Raw genomic sequence first — 20855 nt, forward strand, 5'->3', positions numbered from 1 at the left:
TATATCGCCGAGTCAGAGAAAGAGAGCGATAAAAGCTTCTAGAAGAGGGAGTGGTGGAATTTTTTATTTTTATTTTTATTTTGTCAGTCTGGACCGACTGACATAGCCTAGCTCCTTTTCAATAGGAAGCCTGATTCGTAAACGTGTCTGATGAATTGCTACGATATACGACCTTCCGATCTCTCAGTGTTTATAACCAGTGCTGTATAGTTCGCAGTCCGGGAATCGAACCCGGGTTCTCTGGATTATGGATCGACAGTCCAAGTAGACCCCGCTCACTTTTAATAAGTAAAACTTTTATTTCAAGAGAAAAAGTTGACCATGTTCCCTTTTTCAAACTAAAGAGTCTTCGTCCGTCACCTAACCATAGATGGATAAATTGTCAATTTGTAGTCCTGCATAAATACAAGTTTCACCATTTGCAAATACCTAAATCAGATTGGCTTCAACGAACTTTTATTCCAAACCTTAGCTGATCGCACATTTGTCATCCCGTCTCAGGACAGAAGTTCCTGTAGTCTCCTGCTGCGAATTTCATCAATTTCTTCAACTGTTTTCCCCATTTGTATAAGCTCTCTTTTATCTACGGATATTAAAGTGTCAATTCGACTTTCAACAGCCCTATATGCGCCAAACTGTTTCGCGTAAGCATATTTTTCTTCTCTAGACATCCCAGGTACCAGAACTGCTTGTCTAAGCCATTGGCCCAGTAACACCAGTTTCTCCAACTCATCTCTTCTTTCAGTTATCCACTGCACTCTTTCCGGGCAACTGAGCAGTAATGTCATACGACACTTGAGGTTGCAGCATCGAAGGAGAAAGCATCCACCTTCTTTTATAAATTCTCTTAGGATGTCAACAGCTCTTTGACGTTCATGGAGCTGTAATCTGTCAGCAAACAAGTTCTTTCCTGGGTGTATGTAACTTGGTAAATAATTGTTTGATACACATTCCTTCAGAAATCTTATACAGCCTATAAGTCTGTACAAAAGAGTGTTTTGTGTATACTTTCCATATCCATTCATTTCGCAGTTCCACAATAAAACATTCTTCATAATATACGATGCGATTTCTTCACAGAGGGGTTTCAGAATTGATTTCGCTGTTACCTTCAGTAATATATACACTTTCAACGGCGTTTCGTTAAGATCTTAAAATAGTCATCAGATTCGGGTAATGACGGGACATCTCTCTCGTAGGTTTTATATCTATCTCTTTGTTGTCGGCGTTTTTGAGAATGTTCCAATGCGTTGATAAAAAGTTCACTTGAAAGGTACATCGATCCATTTTCAGAACGAAATAAAGACTTTCTAATTAGATCAGAATTTTTATTCTCAGAAAATGAAAGGAGCTTTACAAGGGCATATCCTGGTGATGTATCTCCTCTTTCTAACTGGAACAATGTTAACGGTCCTGACTGTTTAAACTGTTCAAGATTTTCGGCACAAACGATTTGTTTCAGTTCATACAAGAAATCAAAATCAAACTGATAGAAAGTTTTTTTTCCTTCTATTTTTCCACCAGTTGTGCATCGTACGTGACGAAATGAATTATTTTGATTCATCATCCTGTCACAATCTTCTTCTATTCTTTGTCTAAATCTAACCATTTTATAACTATACCCTAAACTATCCAGGCATTTAGAAATGAAAACGGAAGCATCCTTTCTGGAATCCATTGTATATCTCATTGTTGAATAAGTCATGTATATGCGCAGTTTAATTTATTGGCCTAATTGTGGGTATAATAACATACCGCTATTTAGTGTTTCTTTTTATAATTTTGACTCTGGAATACCAAAAGCTGCAAAAATAATCGTGCTGTATTTTCTTTAAATCCACTTCGTTTATTGATTTTGCAAGAACAATGTCTGCTTTAACTTTCCTGACCCACTTTTGTAATGCTGGGTGTCAATTTGCGAGGCGGCCATATCGGATTCTATGTTTAGGATGACACCAGAGATTTAAGCCCGCCCGCTTAGTTCAATAGGAAGAGCGCAGATCTACGAATCGCGGGGTCGTGAGTTCGATCATCGGGCGAGGCGTATGTTCTCTGTGACGATTTAATAAAAGACATTGTGTCTGAAATCATTCGTCCTCCATCTCTGATTCATGTGGGGAAGTTGGCAGTTACTTGCGGGCAACAGGTTTGTACTGGCACAGAATCCAGGGACACTGGTTGGGTTAACTTCCGGCCGTTATATAACTGAAATACTGTTGAAAAACGGCGTTAAACCAAAAACAAACAAAAACCAGAGATTTATCAATAGACTCTAAAGATTTATTTCGTAGTTTAATTATGTGTATTGAAATTTTTTAACATATGACCTATCAATAAACAGTATATCATTGAGCATGGCCGACGAAGCAAAATATTATGTTTATATTTCTTTAACATATTTAATCGGGGCCTCCATAGCCAAGTAGTTAAGGTCGCTGACTTCGAATCACTTGCCCCTCACAGATGTGGGTTCGATCCTCACTCGGGGCACTGAATTCTTCTTGTGAGGAAGCCATCCAGCTGGCTTACGAAGGTCGGTGGTTCTACCCAGGTGCCCGCTCGTGTTGAAATAATGCACGGAGGGGCACCTGGGGTCTTCATCCACCATCAAAGCTGAATAGTCACCATATGACCTATAATTGTGTCGGTGCGACGTTAAATCCAACAAAAACAAATTAATATATTTAATGGTCTAACGCTTTTCCGAAACAACTGTATTAGTACGGTGATCAATAGATCATCAGCGACAAAACACCATTAATATCATTCATCGCTGTTCATCATCATCCATCAACATTTTTCATTACATCATGCACTCATGCTTAACAGTCATCATCATCATCAGCAGCAGCAACATTATTATCATTCATTACCATTATTCATCATCATCTTCAGTCTCATTAGCATTTATCACCGTTATTCATCATCATCATTATCTTTTTTTATTTGAGCTGTTTATTTTAAATCATACTATAAATCTAAAATGTGTTTAGTACATTCAACATAATTCCTATTTCAAAATGAAAGTGCACAAGTTTCCATCCCTAGGGTTGAGAAGATAAAATAGAAACAGTGGAAAACCACATTCCTTTTCTAGATTCCAGATTGCTATGTTCTGCCCTCTGTTTTCTCGTTTAGGGCAATACAATTATTCTAACTCGGGACCATACACAGCTTTTCATGGAATTACACTTTATCTATCATTGACGGTTCCATGTGCACCGCCGTAGGAACAAAGCTGCGGATGTCTCCTCTTGTAACATGTGTTCTACTCAATCCGTGACTACAGGGCGCGGACGGGTAGCATGCTATTCCACTACCGTCCATGAACAAGCTCATTGAAACCGAGCCTGCAACAGTTTCATTTTGTCGTGTTGAGCGACTTGTGGAGTTTCCATTTTCTTATTTTACAAAAGAAAAATAACCAGGTTTAGCCATCCGATATTCTGGAACGGTGCATCGAACACTTACCAACAGATCTTATATCAAACTGCAATTTGAATACCACTGATCTTCACAAAGTACCAGTTAAATTTTGTTTCAAGCATTTTGATTTAATTTCTTACTATTTACCTTAGTAATTTGCCGTTTCTTCACAAACATTTATACCACCAAATTTACTAAATGTAAATGCCTGTCATTTCCAATTTATTTCTCTGTACTTCAGTAGCTGGACCCTGTGTTTTTCAAATCCACTTTTGTATTTTTTCTTCTTAGTTAAACAGATGTGAACCTAAATAAAATGCGATATCTTAGTTATAGTTTAATTATAACACATTGCAATGAAATGGTTCAAGGGAATTAAGAAAGCAGGATCGCTTTGTTAAGACTTTTAAACAAAGTTAGACAAAACATATCTAGATTCATTTTTTTTTATCATGTATGATGCCATTTATTAATATACGATTTTTAGACGTCTTTAAAATTAAACACTTTTAATTTAGATCCTTTCTTTTTAATAGCATCTGTTCAGCAATTCAGAACATAAGCAGGAAATACAAAATATCGGTTACAGGCATCAGCTGGATGTTGTTTTTTTTTTCACAAAAGAAATGAGCATCCAGTCTTGAAGTCCAGCAATGTGTCGTCCATAAAATTCGCAATTGTAAATAACTTCCCCTACAATAGTTACAGTATTACACAGCATAAACATAGCAACATTACACATAGCTTTTTCAAGAGGGCGTTTATCACATTTACACTGCGCAGCGTCTTTCCTATTTCAAGACATTTATTGGAGGAAAAGATACATCCGAATTCTACTATTTATCTTACATATTATACCAAAGATATATAGTACTGGTCATCAAATATGTTTTATATACAAACGCAGCCACTCAGTGCAGATAAAGCGTGATTTGACCAAAGGAAAAGAGCGATATAAGCTCCTAGAACAGAGAGTGGAAGAAATTTTTGGTACTGATATAGCCTAGCTCCTTTTCAATAAGCAGCCTGGTTCGTAAACTTGCCTGATGCATTGCTACGATACACGACCTCTCGATCTTTCAGTGTTTATACCCAGTGCTGTATAGTTCGCAGTCCGGGAATCGAACCCGGGTTCTCTGGATTATGGAATGACAGTCCAAGTGGACCCCACCCACTTTTACATGATAAGTGAAACTTTTATTTCAAGAGAAAAAGTTGACCATGTTTACGAAATACCATTCCCTTTTTCAAACTATAGAGTCTTCGTCCGTCACCTAACCATAAATGGGTAAATCGTCAACTTACAGTCTTACATATGAACAAGTTTCACCACTTGCAAATACCTAAATCTGATCAGCTGATCACGCATTTGTCTTCCCATCTCAGGACAGAAGTTCCTGTAGTCTCCTGTTCCGAATTTCGTCAATTTCTTCAACTGTTTTTCCCATTTGTATAAGCTCTCTTTCATCTACGGATATTAAAGTATCAATTCGACTTTCAATAGCCCTGTATGCACCAAACTGTCTTGCGAAAGCATATTTTTCTTCCCTCGACATTCCATGTACCAGAACTGCTTGTCTAATCCATTGACCTAGTAACACCAGTTTCTCCAACTCATCTCTTCTTACGGTTATCCACTGCACTCTTTCCGGGCAACTGAGAAGTGATGCCATACGAACCTTCAGGTCGTAGCATCGAAGGATAAAACATCCACCTTCTTTCAAACATTCGCTTAGGATGTCTACAACTCTTTGACGTTCATGGAGCTGTAATCTGTCAGCAAACAAATTCTTTCCTGGGTGTATGTAACTTGGTAAATAGTTGCTTGATACACATTCCTTCAGAAATCTTATACAGCCTAGAAGTCTATACAAAAGAGTATTTTGTGTATACTTTTCATATCCGTTCATTTCGCAGTTCCACAATAAAACATTCTTCATGATATAAGATGTGATTTCTTCACAGAGGGGTTTCAGAATTGATTTTGCTGTTACCTTTAGTAATATATACACTTTGAGCTGCGTTTCATTCAGGTTTCGCATTAGCAGCTGTTCAGCAATTGAAAACGACATCCGCCATTCTTTGTATCTGTGAATAGATCCCCTGAATCCTACCGGAACTATGTGGCACGCTACATGAGCCAGCTGTTGCAGTGTTTCTCTCGAAGCGAACCCATGTCGTCTGTGTCGCGATATAAATCGCTGGATATCTGGGTTGAAACATCTTATACATGTTACTTTGTCACACTTAATATAGTCATCAGACTCGGGTAATGACGGACCATCTCTCTCGTAGGTTTTATATCTATCTCTTTGTTGTCGGCGTTTTTGAGAATGTTCCAATGCGTTGATAAAAAGTTCACTTGAAAGGTACATCGATCCATTTTCAGAACGAAATAAAGACTTTCTAATTAGATCAGAATGTTTGTTGTCAGAAAATGAAAGGAGCTTTACAAGGGCATATCCTGGTGATGTATCTCCTCTTTCTAACTGGAACAATGTTAACGGTCCTGACTGTTTAAACTGTTCAAGATTTTCGGCACAAACGATTTGTTTCAGTTCATACAGGAAATCAAAATCAAACTGATAGAAAGTTTTTGTTCCTTCTATTTTTCCACCAGTTGTGTACCGTACGTGAGGAAATGTATCATTTTGATTCATTAGCCTGCCACAGTCTTCTTCTATTCTTTGTCTAAATTTAACCATTTTATAGCTATACCCTAAACTATCCAGGCATTTAGAAATAAAAACGGAAGCGTCCTTTTGGTAATCCATTTTTCACGTAGTACATAGCATGTTTCTATTAGACATTTACGGATTAAGTCTACATGGACTGTGGGCACCTAAGGCGATAGATTTTTCAAGGGGACCGTCTCAACATAGTTTAATTATATTATGTGCGATATGAAAAAGATTTTATAACGGCAATAGGGTTTGAGTTATTATATCATCACTATGCGGTAGGTGATATAAAATGTGGATGTGCCTGTTTTTAGCTCGACTTTTCGAAGAAAAAGTAGAGCTATTGCATTCGCTCCGGCGTCGGCGTCGGCGTCTCCGTTGGTTAAAATTTTTAATAAAGTCAAATATCTCTGTTACTGTCAAAGCTATTGACTTGAAACTTAAAATACTTATTTACTATCAAAGTCTACACCAGGAAGAACAATCTCCATAACTCTGATTGAATTTTTACAGAATTATGCCCCTTTCTAATTTAGCATTTTTGGTTATAGTTTTTGATAAAGTCAAATATCTCTGTTACTATTAAAGCTATTGACTTGAAACTTATAATAGTTATTTACTATCGAAGTCTACACCAGGAAAAATAATCCCCATAACTCTGATTGAATTTTGATAGAATTATGCCCCTTTTAACTTAGAATTTATGGTTAAAGTTTTTGATAAAGTCAAATATCTCTGTTACTATCAAAGCTATTGACTTCAAACTTAAAATAATTATTTACTATCGAAGTCCACACCAGGAAAAACAATCTGCGTTACTCTGATTTGAATTTTGATAGAATTATGCCCCTTTTTAACTTAGAATTTTTGGTTAAAATTTTTGATAAAGTCAAATATCTCTGTTACTATCAAAGCTATTGACTTGAAACTTAAAATGCTTATTTACTATAAACGTCTACACCAGGAGAAATAATCCCTATAATCTGATTTGAATTTTGACAGAATTATGCCCCTTTTTAACTTAGAATTTTTGGTTAAAGTTCTTGATAAAGTCAAATATATCTGTTAATACCAAAGCTATTGACCTGAAACTTAAAATACTTATTTACTATCAAAGTCTACACCGGGAGAAACAATCCCTATAACTCTGATTTGAATTTTGACAGAATAATGCCCCCTTTTAAATTAGAATTTTTGGTTAAAGTTTTTGATAAAGTCAAATGTCTCTCTTACTATCAAAGCTATTGACTTTAAACTTAAAATAGTTATTTACTATCGAAGTCTACACCAGGAAAAACAATCCTCATAACTGTGATTTGAATTTTGACAGAGTTATGTCCCTTTTTAACTTAGATTGTTTGGTAAAAGTTTTTGATATTTTTTTTTTTGGATTTAACGTCGCACCGACACATGATAGGTCATATGGCGACTTTCCAGCTTTAATGATGGAGGAAGACCCCAGGTGCCCCTCCGTGCATTATTTCATCACGAGCGAGCACCTGGGTAGAACCACCGACCTTCCGTAAGCCAGCTGGATGGCTTCCTCACATGAAGAATTCAACGCCCCGAGTGAGGCTCGAACCCACATCGATGAGGGGAAAGTGATTTGAAGTCAGCAACCTTAACGACTCGGCCATGGAGGCCCCAAAGGTTTTGATAAAGTCAAATATCAGAGGATGGGAGCAAAATTTAAAGAAACTTTACTGTTGATGTCCTAAGGAAAATGACAACAAAGGGAAGAAATTCCCCGAAAAACTCTTATTCCACTAAAATTATTAACAGGTACAGATGTGTCAAAATACACCTTAACTTTGCAGGTACCATCCATGTTGTATCAAATAAAAGTGGTCTCCGTTTTTACCTACGGCTAATAAAAAAAAGTTACAAAATAACCTATTTCTAGTAATATAAAAGGGAAGTAATTCAATAAAAAATATTGTAAGTGAACAAAAAAAAGAATCTGCCAAATAAAAACAAGAGCACCGCAATGCAAAGCAACATAAACACAAAACAAAGTCATGTGACCTTTAACCTCTAAGTGTGACCTTTACTTTGAAGCGAGCTATGTGCTCTGTACGTCGTCTCAATGTGGTGAACATTTGTGCCAAGTTTTTTTTTTAAATCCTTCAAGCAGTTTAAGAGTTACACATCGCACTCGAAACAAAGTTATATGACCTTTGACCCCTAAGACGGACACATAGACAGACAGACGGTCAGACGAACACCAAAATACGTTCCTTCGGGCGTATAGTAACAACAAAGGAATGGAGACGCAAGATATTACGTTTTCTACAGTTTTCACAATGTTTTACCTGCTGACCTACAGTTTGATCCCAGCTAACCCAGTAAAGATTTATTTTCATTTCGGCCGACGTCGACGATGGAATACGGATACATTGCGAACAGATAAGCTCATCTTTTCAACTTTGTCGCAGATGCGCAACTTATAATATTGAAGAACCTTTCGGGAACGTGTTATGACGCTAGATCAAATACTTTTTGCGATATGCATTACAAAACACCTCTCTGGCGAACAGACAGACGGATAGACAAATCCAAATCTTATACTGTGCGGTAACATAATAAGCCAGACCTTACCATCATTATTGGAATGTTTTCCTACCACACATAAATTAAAATTTTCATGTTGAGACGGTCCCCTTGAAAAATCGATCGTCTTAGGTGTTCACAGTCATTCGTAAATGTCTCTTTATATCTTTTACTCGGGTATATGCAAATACATCCCCACTACGCATCGGTGCGGATTTATTAATAGGTCGGCGCTTTCGGGCAACTAACCCAAAGTTTAATTACGCGTATTAAATTCGCTGGTTTGCTTTATGGTCCAAGTGTTTTATTTAAATTATTATATAGCATTAGAAATAGATTTTCATTTTTTCTTCTTCAAAATTTGACATTAGTCCAGAAAAATTAAACAGGCCAGTAACCGGCGATTTATATACGGAGCCGTGTAATCATGGTAATAATTATTGACAAACACATGTTGTTTTGTTGTTTTTTTTAAACCATAGTGGGAAACCCATGTGTCGATTCTAATTATTACACGGCTCCATATATGAGCCGCATCATGAGAAAACCAACATAGTGCGTTTGCGACCAGCAAGGATCCAGACCAGCCTGTGCATCCGCTTAGTCTGGTCAGGATCCATGCTGTTCTCTTTCAAAGCCTATTGCAATTAGAGAAACTGTTATCGAACAGCGTGAATCTGGCCAGACTGTGCGGATGCGCAGGCTGGTCTGGATCCATGCTGGTCGCAAATGCACTATGTTGGTTTTCTCATGGCGCGGCTCATATTAATCGCTGGTCCATAATTTGTGTTATTGACCGGTCTGTAGTCAACACTGAATTTTTCTGGACTAACGTCAAAACATGAAGAATAAAAAATGAAAATTTATTTCTATGCTACGAAATAAAACATTTAATAAATTGCTTGCCGTCCAAAACTACTTGCCCGAGATACAAAGGACCTCCAGCACAAGTTTGAGTTTTTGACTATTGAACGGCAATCCATAATAATATAGTATCTAAGTTATTTGATTTAAGTGCAAATAATGTTAAATGTAAGTTTCATACGACGGACGTAATGCATTTTAATGCAAGGTTTTCTTTAAACAGGATCAGTTTGGAAAAAAATTCGAAACAACAACATGATTACAGTTTCGATTTCGTCTCATTTGAAGAAAATTATCCTAGTATTATGAAGGTAATAGGCGAAATATTCTACCTAATGAACTGACCGAGATTTCATTATTTTATTAAACAGCTGTCGGCTTTGCCTGAAGTTATATAGTAATCAGTAGCGACAACAAAACTATTCTTTGACTGTACTTCTTGCTGGAGATGGTCTTTCCATATTACCATTGGCAGGAGACATCTGCAATCTACTCTCATTGAGATTTCTTTTACCTTTACTTTTTCTGGGGGGAAAAAAACAGATAGCCGTTCGAAAATTGAATGGGTGTTTTGTTTTCTGAGCGACCTTGACCTTTGACTAAATATTCCCAGATTGACTTTCCATGAAAACGATGTTTGTCAGACCGCACACGAAATAAAACTGCTCCTAAACTCAATAGCAAAAACCTTTTTTCTACATTATAGAAACAATAAACTCGATTCCCGGTAACCTAATGCAGCTCAAACGTTAGGCCTCATTATAGGCTATTTGATTGTCTTTAATGGGGTTATTGACCGGAAAAAGGTTTTCCTCGTTTAAACAGCTTTGACATCGACTTCACTAGTCCCTTGTTCAATCTTAATGATATAAGTTTCATAGAGCCTATTTCATTAATTTCGTTTCATCTTCTGGTGCCAGACTAGAAGAAAATGCCTATGTACATATTATACCCTACCTCTAGGTTTACCGAGAACCATGGTACCTAACGAGAAATAAACTAGACCATTTCAATATTATTCTCACGTAAAACGCGTACTTCTGGAAGGAGGGTAATTCAAGTTTTTCTAAAATATTGACGAAAACATTACAGACGAATTGTATGCAATAAGAAACTTTGAGAAAATGTGACTGGTGCACAATGGAAGATTATTTGAATGGGACCCGTTTGCAGAACTGTACGTTTTAGTTGAAAGATGCGCGACTGCAGTGGGCTAGAATAGGTACCCGTTAGGTACCATGGTTTTCGTAGTACACGTATAATGACATTTCATTCTGGTCTGGTTCCAGTTGTTTTATCCTGGTTTCAAGATTACCATTTTCTCAATTAAACTAGAAATTGTGTCCATAGGACACGGATGCCCCCACATACTGTGCAATCCTCTATATAGCAAAACTATCAAAGGGCCATAACTGTAGTAAAATTATTCTTCCTTTCTGGTCATCTGCACATCAAGCTTGTTCATCTGTGAAAGTTGAGAGCAGATCAGGCTAATGGTGTGGGAGGAGTTGGATTTTTCTCTATAAACTATCAAAGGGCCATAACTGCACTAAAAATAGTCACAGAAAAATATCCTTCCTTTCTGGCCATCTGCACATCTTGTTCATCTGAAAGTTTGAAGTAAATCAGGCTGAAGGTGTGAGAGGAGTTGGACACACGCGATTTTTCTCTAGATGCCATATAGCAAAAAACTATCAAAGGGTCATATGCAGTAAAAATAGTCACAGAAAAAATCCCTTCCTTAATGGTCAACTACACATCAAGCTTGTTGATCTGAGAAAGTTTGAAGCAAATCAGGCTATTAGTGCTGGAGGAGTTGGACACAAGATTTTGGACATACGGATGGATGGATGTACGGACAGCAGCAATGCTATATGCCCATCACATAAATGCGTGGGGGCATAACTGTGACCTTGACCTCACATGTACTTAAAACAATGAACAATACACATGCCTTACTTCATTTCAATAGATTTTTTTTCTACTTTCAGTAAGTGACCCCAACTACATGTGTAATCCTTTTATCGATATAAATCCCATGCTTCTAATGGCCAAAGTTTTCTCCCATTCACTTTTTTTCAACTTAAAATATTGGGTGGACAATGTTTTTTATCTTTAAGTGACAGTGACCTTGACCCACTTGTCCTATTTACAATCCCAACCAAGGTCTTGCTAAAAATACATATAGACAAAGTTCAATTCCAATGCATCTGCAGCTATTTATCTGCAGCTGTCAACCTAACCTGACCTTTGACCCCTAAAAAAATACAAGCTGTTTACCACTAGCAATCATCTAAATTATGTAACAGTGACTTAGTTCACTTGTATAACCAATCAGGTTTTTTTATGAAATATTCATTAAGAGCATAATGTGCATAATGCTCCTCGAGCATAATTATTTCAAGCAGAGCAAGCACCTGGCGAGAATCATCGACCTACCATAATTCAGCTAGTTACCTTCCTCACATTAAAGATTCGACCCAAATGAGGTTTCAAACCTACAGCAGTGACATTCATGCAATTTAAATTCAGTCACAGAGGGCCCCCCACTCCACTCCACTCTTTATAACACACTTTTGACAAAATGATGGGACATAAATCTGGTTTCACAAATTCAAATGTGCACAACTTCCTAGGCTTTGAACCCTAAAAATAGATATGACTCAACTAGATGTTACTTTGCAAACAGTCACATTTATTCAGGTCACATTTATACAGGTAAAACAAGAGTAAATGTCAAGATGATGTGTCGATACTGCACTTCAGATACCACTGGGCATTCTTGTTCACACAGTAATCCTGCAAAATTCAATATTTAACCTTTAGCCTGCTAGTGGCAAGTGGTTTTGCCTTTGCGACCAGTGCAGACCAAGATCAGCCTGCGCATCCTTGCAGTCTGATCATGGTCTGAACTGTTCGCTATTCAGTTAGTAAATTTTCAATGAACATCCCTTCAAATAATAAATGGTATTGCCAAAAATGAATAATAGACCAGTCCATTATAGAAATCTAGCAAGGTAAAGGTTAAATAACTGGAAACATTCAGATAAGTCAAGCAAAGGTTACACAATGAAATTATCCAAAAAAAAGCTGGTTGCTTCAGGATTTTTTTTTTATTTCACTACAAATTTAATCTTGCTGTTTGACTGGGCTAGATCCTTTGAAAATTGTAACAAGAAATATCCTTTTACTAAAATACATCATTGTGTAAAATAATTAAAGAATGAAACTATTGAACCAGGCCTGGATCACTTAATATCCTAAAATTAAAACATATGCCAAGAATAGTTTAAAATGATGCCTTTGTTTTGTTGCATGCATATAATAATTGCTTCTAGCTCATTTAAATCACTTTGTTTTCACATTTTGATATTTGTCTCTACCACATGGAACTACTTTCTAAATTTTCAAAAATTTGACAAAGAAGTCTGGAGATATGTCCCTTAAAGTAACATTATCAGAAATATTTTCCAGACTTTTATCCATGGAAAAAACTTACTCTTAAGACATTTTTCACGGTGTTCTCTGTGAATGTTTTTCCACTCATAGCTTCAGCATTCTTCAGTACAGTTTTTTTCACCATCCTGTTTGAAGTTTTTGCCAAGTCACAAATTGCTGTACGAACCTTAAACAAAATTTATTCTCAAGTTTAGAAGGTTCCTGCAATTATACTGCACACATACAAAATACATTAGGCATACATTGATATTATTATAGTGCATGTAAACAAACTGACTGTCCTCTGTATCTAAAACAAATCTTGAGTCCAAGAACAGTTGTTTAAATTTAAAACAATATTAATTTTAGACCAGGAAACACAGTAGAAGATAGAAATTTATAATAGTTCAACAACTACCAAATTAAATAAAATCAACATATTAGTAAATTGGTACTTTTAAGTCTAAAAAGGGTAGGTATCTAATATAGAACTGAGGCATAAATTCATTTCAGTCCATTTAGAGACTTTAGGAAAGTATATCCACCTCCCCAATTAAAAAACACAATCACTTTCTCCATTAGGCAAAATGCTTAAACTAATGTTGGTCACAGTGAAAAGCCAGACAATCTAAACAGTATACTATCCAGTAGTAAATATAACTTCTGACAGCAATTTTCATTTAAATTTTACCAGCAGCTAGAAATGTCAAAGAATAAAACTATGCAACATGAATACGTACAGGTTCTAGTTCATCTCCTGTCTTGGAAAACATAAACATTGGTTCCTCTTGCCACTGAAAAATTAAAAGGTTTAAAGATGTGCAATGTCAACCTTTCACTAAAATAATTATCTAAAGATCTTTACTTCAAAAACAGAAATTCAAAGTCAATTTTTTGTTTGTTTTGGGTTTAACACTGTTTTTTTAACATAATTTCAGTTATGCAATAGCAGGCAGTTAACCTAACCAGTGGATTCTGTACCAGTACAAACCTGTTCTCCACTTCCCCATATGAAATCAAATGGAGAACAAATGATTTCAGACAAAATGTCTTTTATCAAATTGCCATACAGAACATACAACCCGCTCGGGGATCAAACTCACGACCCCACAATCCGTAGATCTGCGCTCTCCCTATAGTGCTAACCAGGCTGGCTTAAAAATTCCAAGTAAAAAGTATTTACAATTACTTAATATATAACTGTGTATGGAGAGCTACATTAATACTTAGATGTTATGCAGTAAAAGTCGTTTGTTAAAAATATTTCTTCTATCTTCTTTATCGGCAGTACACATTTATTATGTGTTTAGGTATACATGTATTAAGTATGCATTATTTTTAAATCTAATGCAGAGCATTGTTAATACACACTAACTTGTTGATCTTATGTTTACATAAACTGTATATGGTAACTGTTCATATTTTCAAATATGAAAATTTGGGTTTAGTATACCTTTTATTGAATACACCCAGTTATGCAACTGAGCTATTTTCTCTGTATCATCAGAATATTTTGAGCATATTTTCTCAGAACCATAGATAAAACAAGAGCTGTCGGAGGACAGCAATGCTCGACTATTCAACAGCCTTGTCGCTTGAATGAATACATAAGTCGAAAAAGGGGCATAATTTAGTAAAAAAGTAAAATAGGGTTATGGAACCTGCATAGTGCTTATCAGCTCATGACAGTGGACAAGTGTGTGAAGTTTCAATCCATTCCCATTAGTGGGTACTGAGATACCAGCTTACATATAAGAATTTAACCCAAAACTCCTAAGTTGAAAAAGGGGCATAATTTTGTAAAATGTGAAGTTGAGTTATTGACCCTTTGCACTGCATGTCATATCATGACAGTGAACTAGTGTGTGAAGTTTCAATCCTTTCCCATTGGTGGATACTGAGATACCAGCTTACATACAAAAACTTAACCAAAAATTCTATGTTGAAAAAGGGGCATAATTTTGTAAAAAAGCAAAATAAAGTTATGGGACCTGCTTTGTGCATGTCAGATCATGACAGTGAACAAGTGTGTGAAGTTTCAATCCATTCCCATTAGTGAGCACTGAGATACCAGCTTACATACAAAACCTTAACCAAAAAATTCTAAGTCGAAAAAGGGGCATAATTTTGTAAAAAAGCAAAATAGAGTTATGGAACCTGTGCAATGTAAGTCAGTTTATCACAGTAAATAAGTGTGTGAAGTTTCAATCCATTCCTACAAGTGGTTACTGAGATACCAGCTTACATACAAAACCTTAACCAAAAATTTCTAAGTCAAAAAAGGGGTATAATTTCGTAAAAAAGCAAAACAGAGTTATGGAACCTGAGCAATGTAAGTCAGTTTATCACAGTGAATAAGTGTGTGAAGTTTCAATCCATTCCCATAAGTGGTTGCTGAGATACCAGCTTACATACAAAAAATTAACCAAATCGGGACGCGGACGCCGATGCATGGGCGAGTCCAATAGCTCTACTATTCATGAATAGTCGAGCTAAAAATCTCATTTTAAAATGCTAATTTGAACTGCTTTTCATAAAATTTTGAAGAGACTATATATATACTCCATGTGAGAAAGGAAAATAAATTTATCATAATGTTAAGTCAGAGTTATGGAACCTGGTATGTGAATTAGTCTACTGAGCCTAAAAACATGTTTAAGTTTCAAAATGATATATGTATGGGTCCTAAACATATTCATGGATACCAGTTTGGGACAGGTCATAGACAAGACCAGGTGATTCCTATAAAGCTCACCCCCTAGCCCACCAAAAAGAAGTTTGGTGGAGATATAATTAAATGTTGCAGCAGTTTAGTAGTTTCAAAATCCTTTTACATCACACAGCTTACCTTTGTAGCAAGTACTATTCCTCCAATTTCTATCACAGTTTGCTCACATAGTTCATCTGTCACTCTCCCACTGAGAATATATCCCGGAGGGGCCTGAGATAATTTCATGTTTAATAAACGTTTCAACTCACTCATTGACAACACATATCTACTATACAACTTCTCCTTTATAAACCCTCTAAGTTCTGTTCTAAACTCTTCCGAGACTTTATCACTGTCATTGTGGTCGTGTGAAATTTCCATAGTAGCACCATTTAAGACACTGTTATGATTATGGCCGACAGATTTGGTTTTATTATCTTTCAACAACTGATCTATATCAAATGACTCAGTTTCCATATCACTATGGTCCGAGATTGAACGTCCACTTAATGTCCGTTTTCTTGTGCGCGATGTTCTACGCCGACGTGGTCTCTCTGCTTGGGCTTCAGCTGCTGCAATTTCTGTTAAAATCCAAACATATAATAATATAAATCTCAAAGATATTTTACTTTCAAACAACTTTAAAAATATTATCAATACTGATCAATTCCAGAGAAAATCATGGTAGCTAAAACACAGCTGCATTTTTTATGATAAACACAGGACCAATACTGTGCTTAAAAAAGTTTGAGCCAAGCCACTGATTAACACCAAAAGTCCTAACTAAACAATCTGTCAAGTATTTATGTATAATACTGTGAGTAGCAACAGACATGTTAAAGGGTAGATGGCCATCAAACAACTGCCATCATTCAACCAGGACACAGCGCTGGAGTTACCTCCAGTGTACAACAGTCCCTTGTGTCATATCCCTACCCATGTCACAGGAGATCACCCATTTATATATCACTTTGTTGAAGAATAATGTGATGTAGTCAAAATATCCAGTAAGTCTGGTTTTGTTCTTAAAGTAATAGAACAAACCTCACTGGAAGTGTTATGCTACTGCTTTTCAGTTAACTTTTATGAATTTCTAACAATATACCTCTGATTTTCTTTTCATGCGCTTCAGAAATATTCAGCTGTTTACTAAGTGTTTGAAATTTAGCATCCCACAACATGTTCTGTCTCTCAACTATTTCTGGGTACCTGTAAAATAAATGTACATACAGAGAAACACAGCTTGCTCGAGCATGAATGACTGGAGTACCAGAGTTCATTAGAGCAATTCATGTCATCCCCAGCCGTCTTCTTATATTCTGTATGGATGGATTCCTAGAAACCCTGTGCAACATGAGCATTCTGCTTATTCCAACTGCAACTTCAAGCTATCTGTGTTTTACTGTATTGTCATTTTGTTTTGTTTTGGGTTAAACTCCATTTTTGAACAGTGTTTCAGTTATTCAACAGCGGGTATTTACCACAACCAGTGTTCCTGGATTCTGTACCAGTACAAACCTGTTCTCCGCAAATAACTGCCAACTTCACCAAATGAATCAGAGGCGGAGGTTGAATGACACAATCTCTTTTTATCAAATCTTCACAGAGGACATGCACCTCATCCAGTGATTGGAACTCATGACGCTGCGATCTGTAGATTTGCCCTCTCCCTATATAGCTAAGAGGGTGGGCTTGTACAGTATTGTCATATCTTTGTATGTAAAAAGCTGAATTAGTCACAGTCAAAATCAATGTCTCATATAAATTCATTTATTATGCTACTTCTACAACAATGTCTTCCAACAGTAAGCGTTAGACTAGGTAATTACATTTGAAATCTTTTTTAAGTATAACAATGTATTTTAAGAAAGCCTAAATATTCAAAGCCAAACTTATAATTCCAACTAGAAAATACTTTTGTAAAAATGCGCATGTCTCCCCCAATGCAAAGTCCTATAGGCAAGAGGTCAATAGGGGTCAGGAGCGAAAGTCAAAGAGACACTGATGGTTGGCTGCAATAGGGATCATCTACTTGGCATGTCCAATCATCACGCTTAATTTCAACACTCTTGGCCTAGTGGTTCTCAAGTCACTGTTCAGGCTTCTGTGACCTTGACCTTTGATCAAGTGACCTCAAAATAAATAGGGGTCATCTACTCTGCATGTCCAATCATCCTATTAAGTTTCAACATTGCAGGTTAAGTGGTTCTTAAGTTATTTCCAAAAAATGATTTTACATGAACAGGCCACTGTGACCTTGACCTTTAATAGACTGACCCCAAAATCAATAGGGGTCATCTGCTCTGCATGTTCAATCAACCTATGAAGTTTCAACATTCTGGGTCAAGTGGTTCTCAAGTTATTGATCGGAACTGGTTATCAATGTTCAGGCCCCTGTGACCTTGACATTTAACGGAGTGACCCCAAAAACAATAGGGGTCATTTACTCTGCATGAACAATCATCCTATGAAGTTTCAACATTCTGGGTCGAGAGGTTCTCAAGTTATTGATTGGAAATGGTTTTCCATGTTCAGGCCCCTGTGGCCTTGACCTTTAACAGAGTGACCCTAAAATTGTTAGGGGTCATCTACTCTGCATGACCAATCATCCTATTAAGTTTCAACATTCTGGGTCAAGTGGTTCTCAAGTTACTGACCGGAAATGGTTTTCAATGTTCAGGCCCCTGTGACCTTGACCTTTAATGGAGTGACCCCAAAATCGATAGGGGTCATCTACTTTGCATGTACAATCATCCTATGAAGTTTCAACATTCTGGGTCAAGTGGTTCTCTAGTTATTGATCGGAAATGGTTTTCAATGTTCAGGCCCCTGTGACCTTGACCTTTGATTGAGTGACCCCAAAATCAATAGGGGTCATCTACTCTTTATGACCAATCATCCTATGAAGTTTCAACATTCTGGGTCAAGTGGTTCTCTAGTTATTGATCGGAAATGGTTTTCAATGTTCAGGCCCCTGTGACCTTGACCTTTGATGGAGTGACCCCAAAATCAATAGGGGTCATCTACTCTTCATGATCAATCATCCTATGAAGTTTCAACATTCTGGGTCAAGTGGTTCTCTAGTTATTGATCGGAAATGGTTTTCAATGTTCAGGCCCCTGTGACCTTGACCTTTGACAGAGTGACCCCAAAATCAAAAGGGTCATCTACTCTTCATGATCAATCATCCTATGAAGTTTCAACATTCTAGGTCAAGTGGTTCTCAAGTTACTGACCGGAAATGGTTTTCAATGTTCGGGCCCCTGTGGCCTTGACCTTTAATGGAGTGACCCCAAAATCGACAGGGGTCATCTACTTTGCATGTACAATCATCCTATGAAGTTTCAACATTCTGGGTCAAGTGGTTCTCTAGTTACTGATCGGAAATGGTTTTCAATGTTCAGGCCCCTGTGACCTTGACCTTTGATGGAGTGAACCCAAAATCAATAGGGGTCATCTACTCTTTATGACCAATCATCCTATGAAGTTTCAACATTCTGGGTCAAGTGGTTCTCTAGTTATTGATCGGAAATTGTTTTCAATGTTCGGGCCCCTGTGACCTTGACCTTTGACGGAGTGACCCCAAAAACAATAGGGGTCGTCTACTCCAGCAGCCCTACAACCCTATGAAGTTTGAAGGTTCTAGGTCAAATGGTTCTCCAGTTATTGCTTGGAAATGAAGTGTGACGTACGGAAGGACGGATGGACAGGGCAAAAACAATATGTCTCCTGGGGGAGACATAATTAATATAAGAACCAAATTCAGGGTATTAGTATCACTGTCTAGTACAAAAAGGAACAAGTATTCTGCAAAATGCTTTAATCTTTTAAAAGATTTTATCAAATATCACAACAGCAGTCTTTAAGTGCCATGTGGTGGCTGTAAAAAGTCTCCCCCTACTTGGACATAGTGTTGTTATATTTTCTGGTCCTTTCGGATCATGGAGTATATTCATTTTGTCTATAACAGAATTCTGTTTAAGCCAGTGCTAGGGGGCATGAGGGATGTCTCACATTACATTACTTCTCATGAACAGACTCAATTAAATTATGTCTGCTATTTTGTTGCTTGGTTACATTCTATGCTTCCCAAGGATCTTTTCACAGATTTTATTAATGAGGTGAAATTCAATTTATGAAAATCCTTCAAAGGGTTTTGGAGATACAAGTTCAGACACAAAATTAACATTCAAATTTCTGATCTAAGTTGTGATCAGTGACTAAACAGACAAACAGATGTATGGATAGCATGAACATTATATCCTTCAGTCTTTGCTAAATTACAGGAAGCAAAAGAAATCACAAAAGAGATAAGAAAGCACTGACCTATCTGTGAAGTCATAATCATGTTCAAACACAAACTCCCAGCCGTGGTTCACCTTGATATGTGACATCTGCTCTAGTATATCCTTCACATCCTCGCTCGGCAGTTTCACAATGGAGGCTATCTCCTTCCTCGTCACACATCGAGTCATTGTGAATCGCCACATCTGTCATACAAAATATTTTGGCTTTATGCACATGTTTTCACAAAATTTACAACTTATATTTATCATAATTAGCATTTAGCAGTCATTTACATGTCTCCCATTTTGGAAAGATCCAAAATACAAACAATATCTTCATATTAACTACAACTTGACAAGAAGCAGAGCCTCAAATTCGTATAATATCATCAAGCACCCATTCACGGGACTCAAGTTACAAATTCTGAGTTGGAGGAGCAGAAAATGGAACTTACGACCACGGGCATAGTACAGCATCCATTCTAGAAAGTGGTCTGCTCAGACTTTCTTGTATATTTATACGAGATCAACCAACAAGACTGACAACTTTGGAAAAGCGTATGCCAATAAATTCACTTACCACGAAGTCTCTACCTCGACACAACAGTTCTGAAGATATTCCACTATTCGGGCTACAACCATCTTTAGGATAAAGGACTTCACTGCAACACACATGGTATGATATTAAAACAGAAACAAAACACATCTACCAATGTTTTACTGTATAACATGAACACTTTTAATCACTTCTTAGAATACTGTTTTCTAATGTATTACAAAAATACTTTAATCACTTGTCACAATCTGTGGCTTCCTAACTTGAAAGTTCTTAACATCTTGACTGGTTTCGTACTCACAACTAAGAGGGTAAAGTAGTTAGACATCAGTGAATTTAACCAC

The 20855-nt window shown here is 36.8% G+C and overlaps 2 protein-coding genes across 6 annotated transcripts in view; both read right to left on the reverse strand.

The window, feature by feature from the left end:
* Positions 1-692: 692 nt before the first annotated feature.
* Positions 693-6235, reverse strand: LOC123562985 (uncharacterized). The gene is made up of 2 exons (XM_045355556.2): positions 4770-6235; positions 693-3733 (listed from the first exon to the last, which is right to left on the reverse strand). The coding sequence occupies exon 1, from the start codon at positions 6198-6200 to the stop codon at positions 4809-4811; it is 1392 nt and encodes a 463-aa protein (XP_045211491.2). The 5' UTR covers positions 6201-6235; the 3' UTR covers positions 693-3733; positions 4770-4808.
* A 5960-nt stretch (positions 6236-12195) lies between these two features.
* Positions 12196-20855, reverse strand: part of LOC123564978 (DNA-directed RNA polymerase III subunit RPC5-like) — a 29109-nt gene continuing 20449 nt past the window's right edge. For all 5 annotated transcript variants that reach the window (XM_045358939.2, XM_045358940.2, XM_045358941.2 and 2 more), the window contains 7 exons: positions 20536-20617; positions 19996-20159; positions 16775-16878; positions 15808-16250; positions 13700-13753; positions 13021-13146; positions 12196-12320 (listed from right to left, as the gene is read on the reverse strand). In XM_045358939.2, coding sequence (XP_045214874.2) covers positions 12258-12320; positions 13021-13146; positions 13700-13753; positions 15808-16250; positions 16775-16878; positions 19996-20159; positions 20536-20617 — 1036 coding nt within the window. In that variant the 3' untranslated portion in view covers positions 12196-12257. The remainder of the gene's footprint in view (positions 12321-13020; positions 13147-13699; positions 13754-15807; positions 16251-16774; positions 16879-19995; positions 20160-20535; positions 20618-20855) is intronic.

This window comes from Mercenaria mercenaria, chromosome 2, assembly GCF_021730395.1.
Source record: "Mercenaria mercenaria strain notata chromosome 2, MADL_Memer_1, whole genome shotgun sequence".
Classification (NCBI taxonomy): Eukaryota; Metazoa; Mollusca; class Bivalvia; order Venerida; family Veneridae; genus Mercenaria; species Mercenaria mercenaria.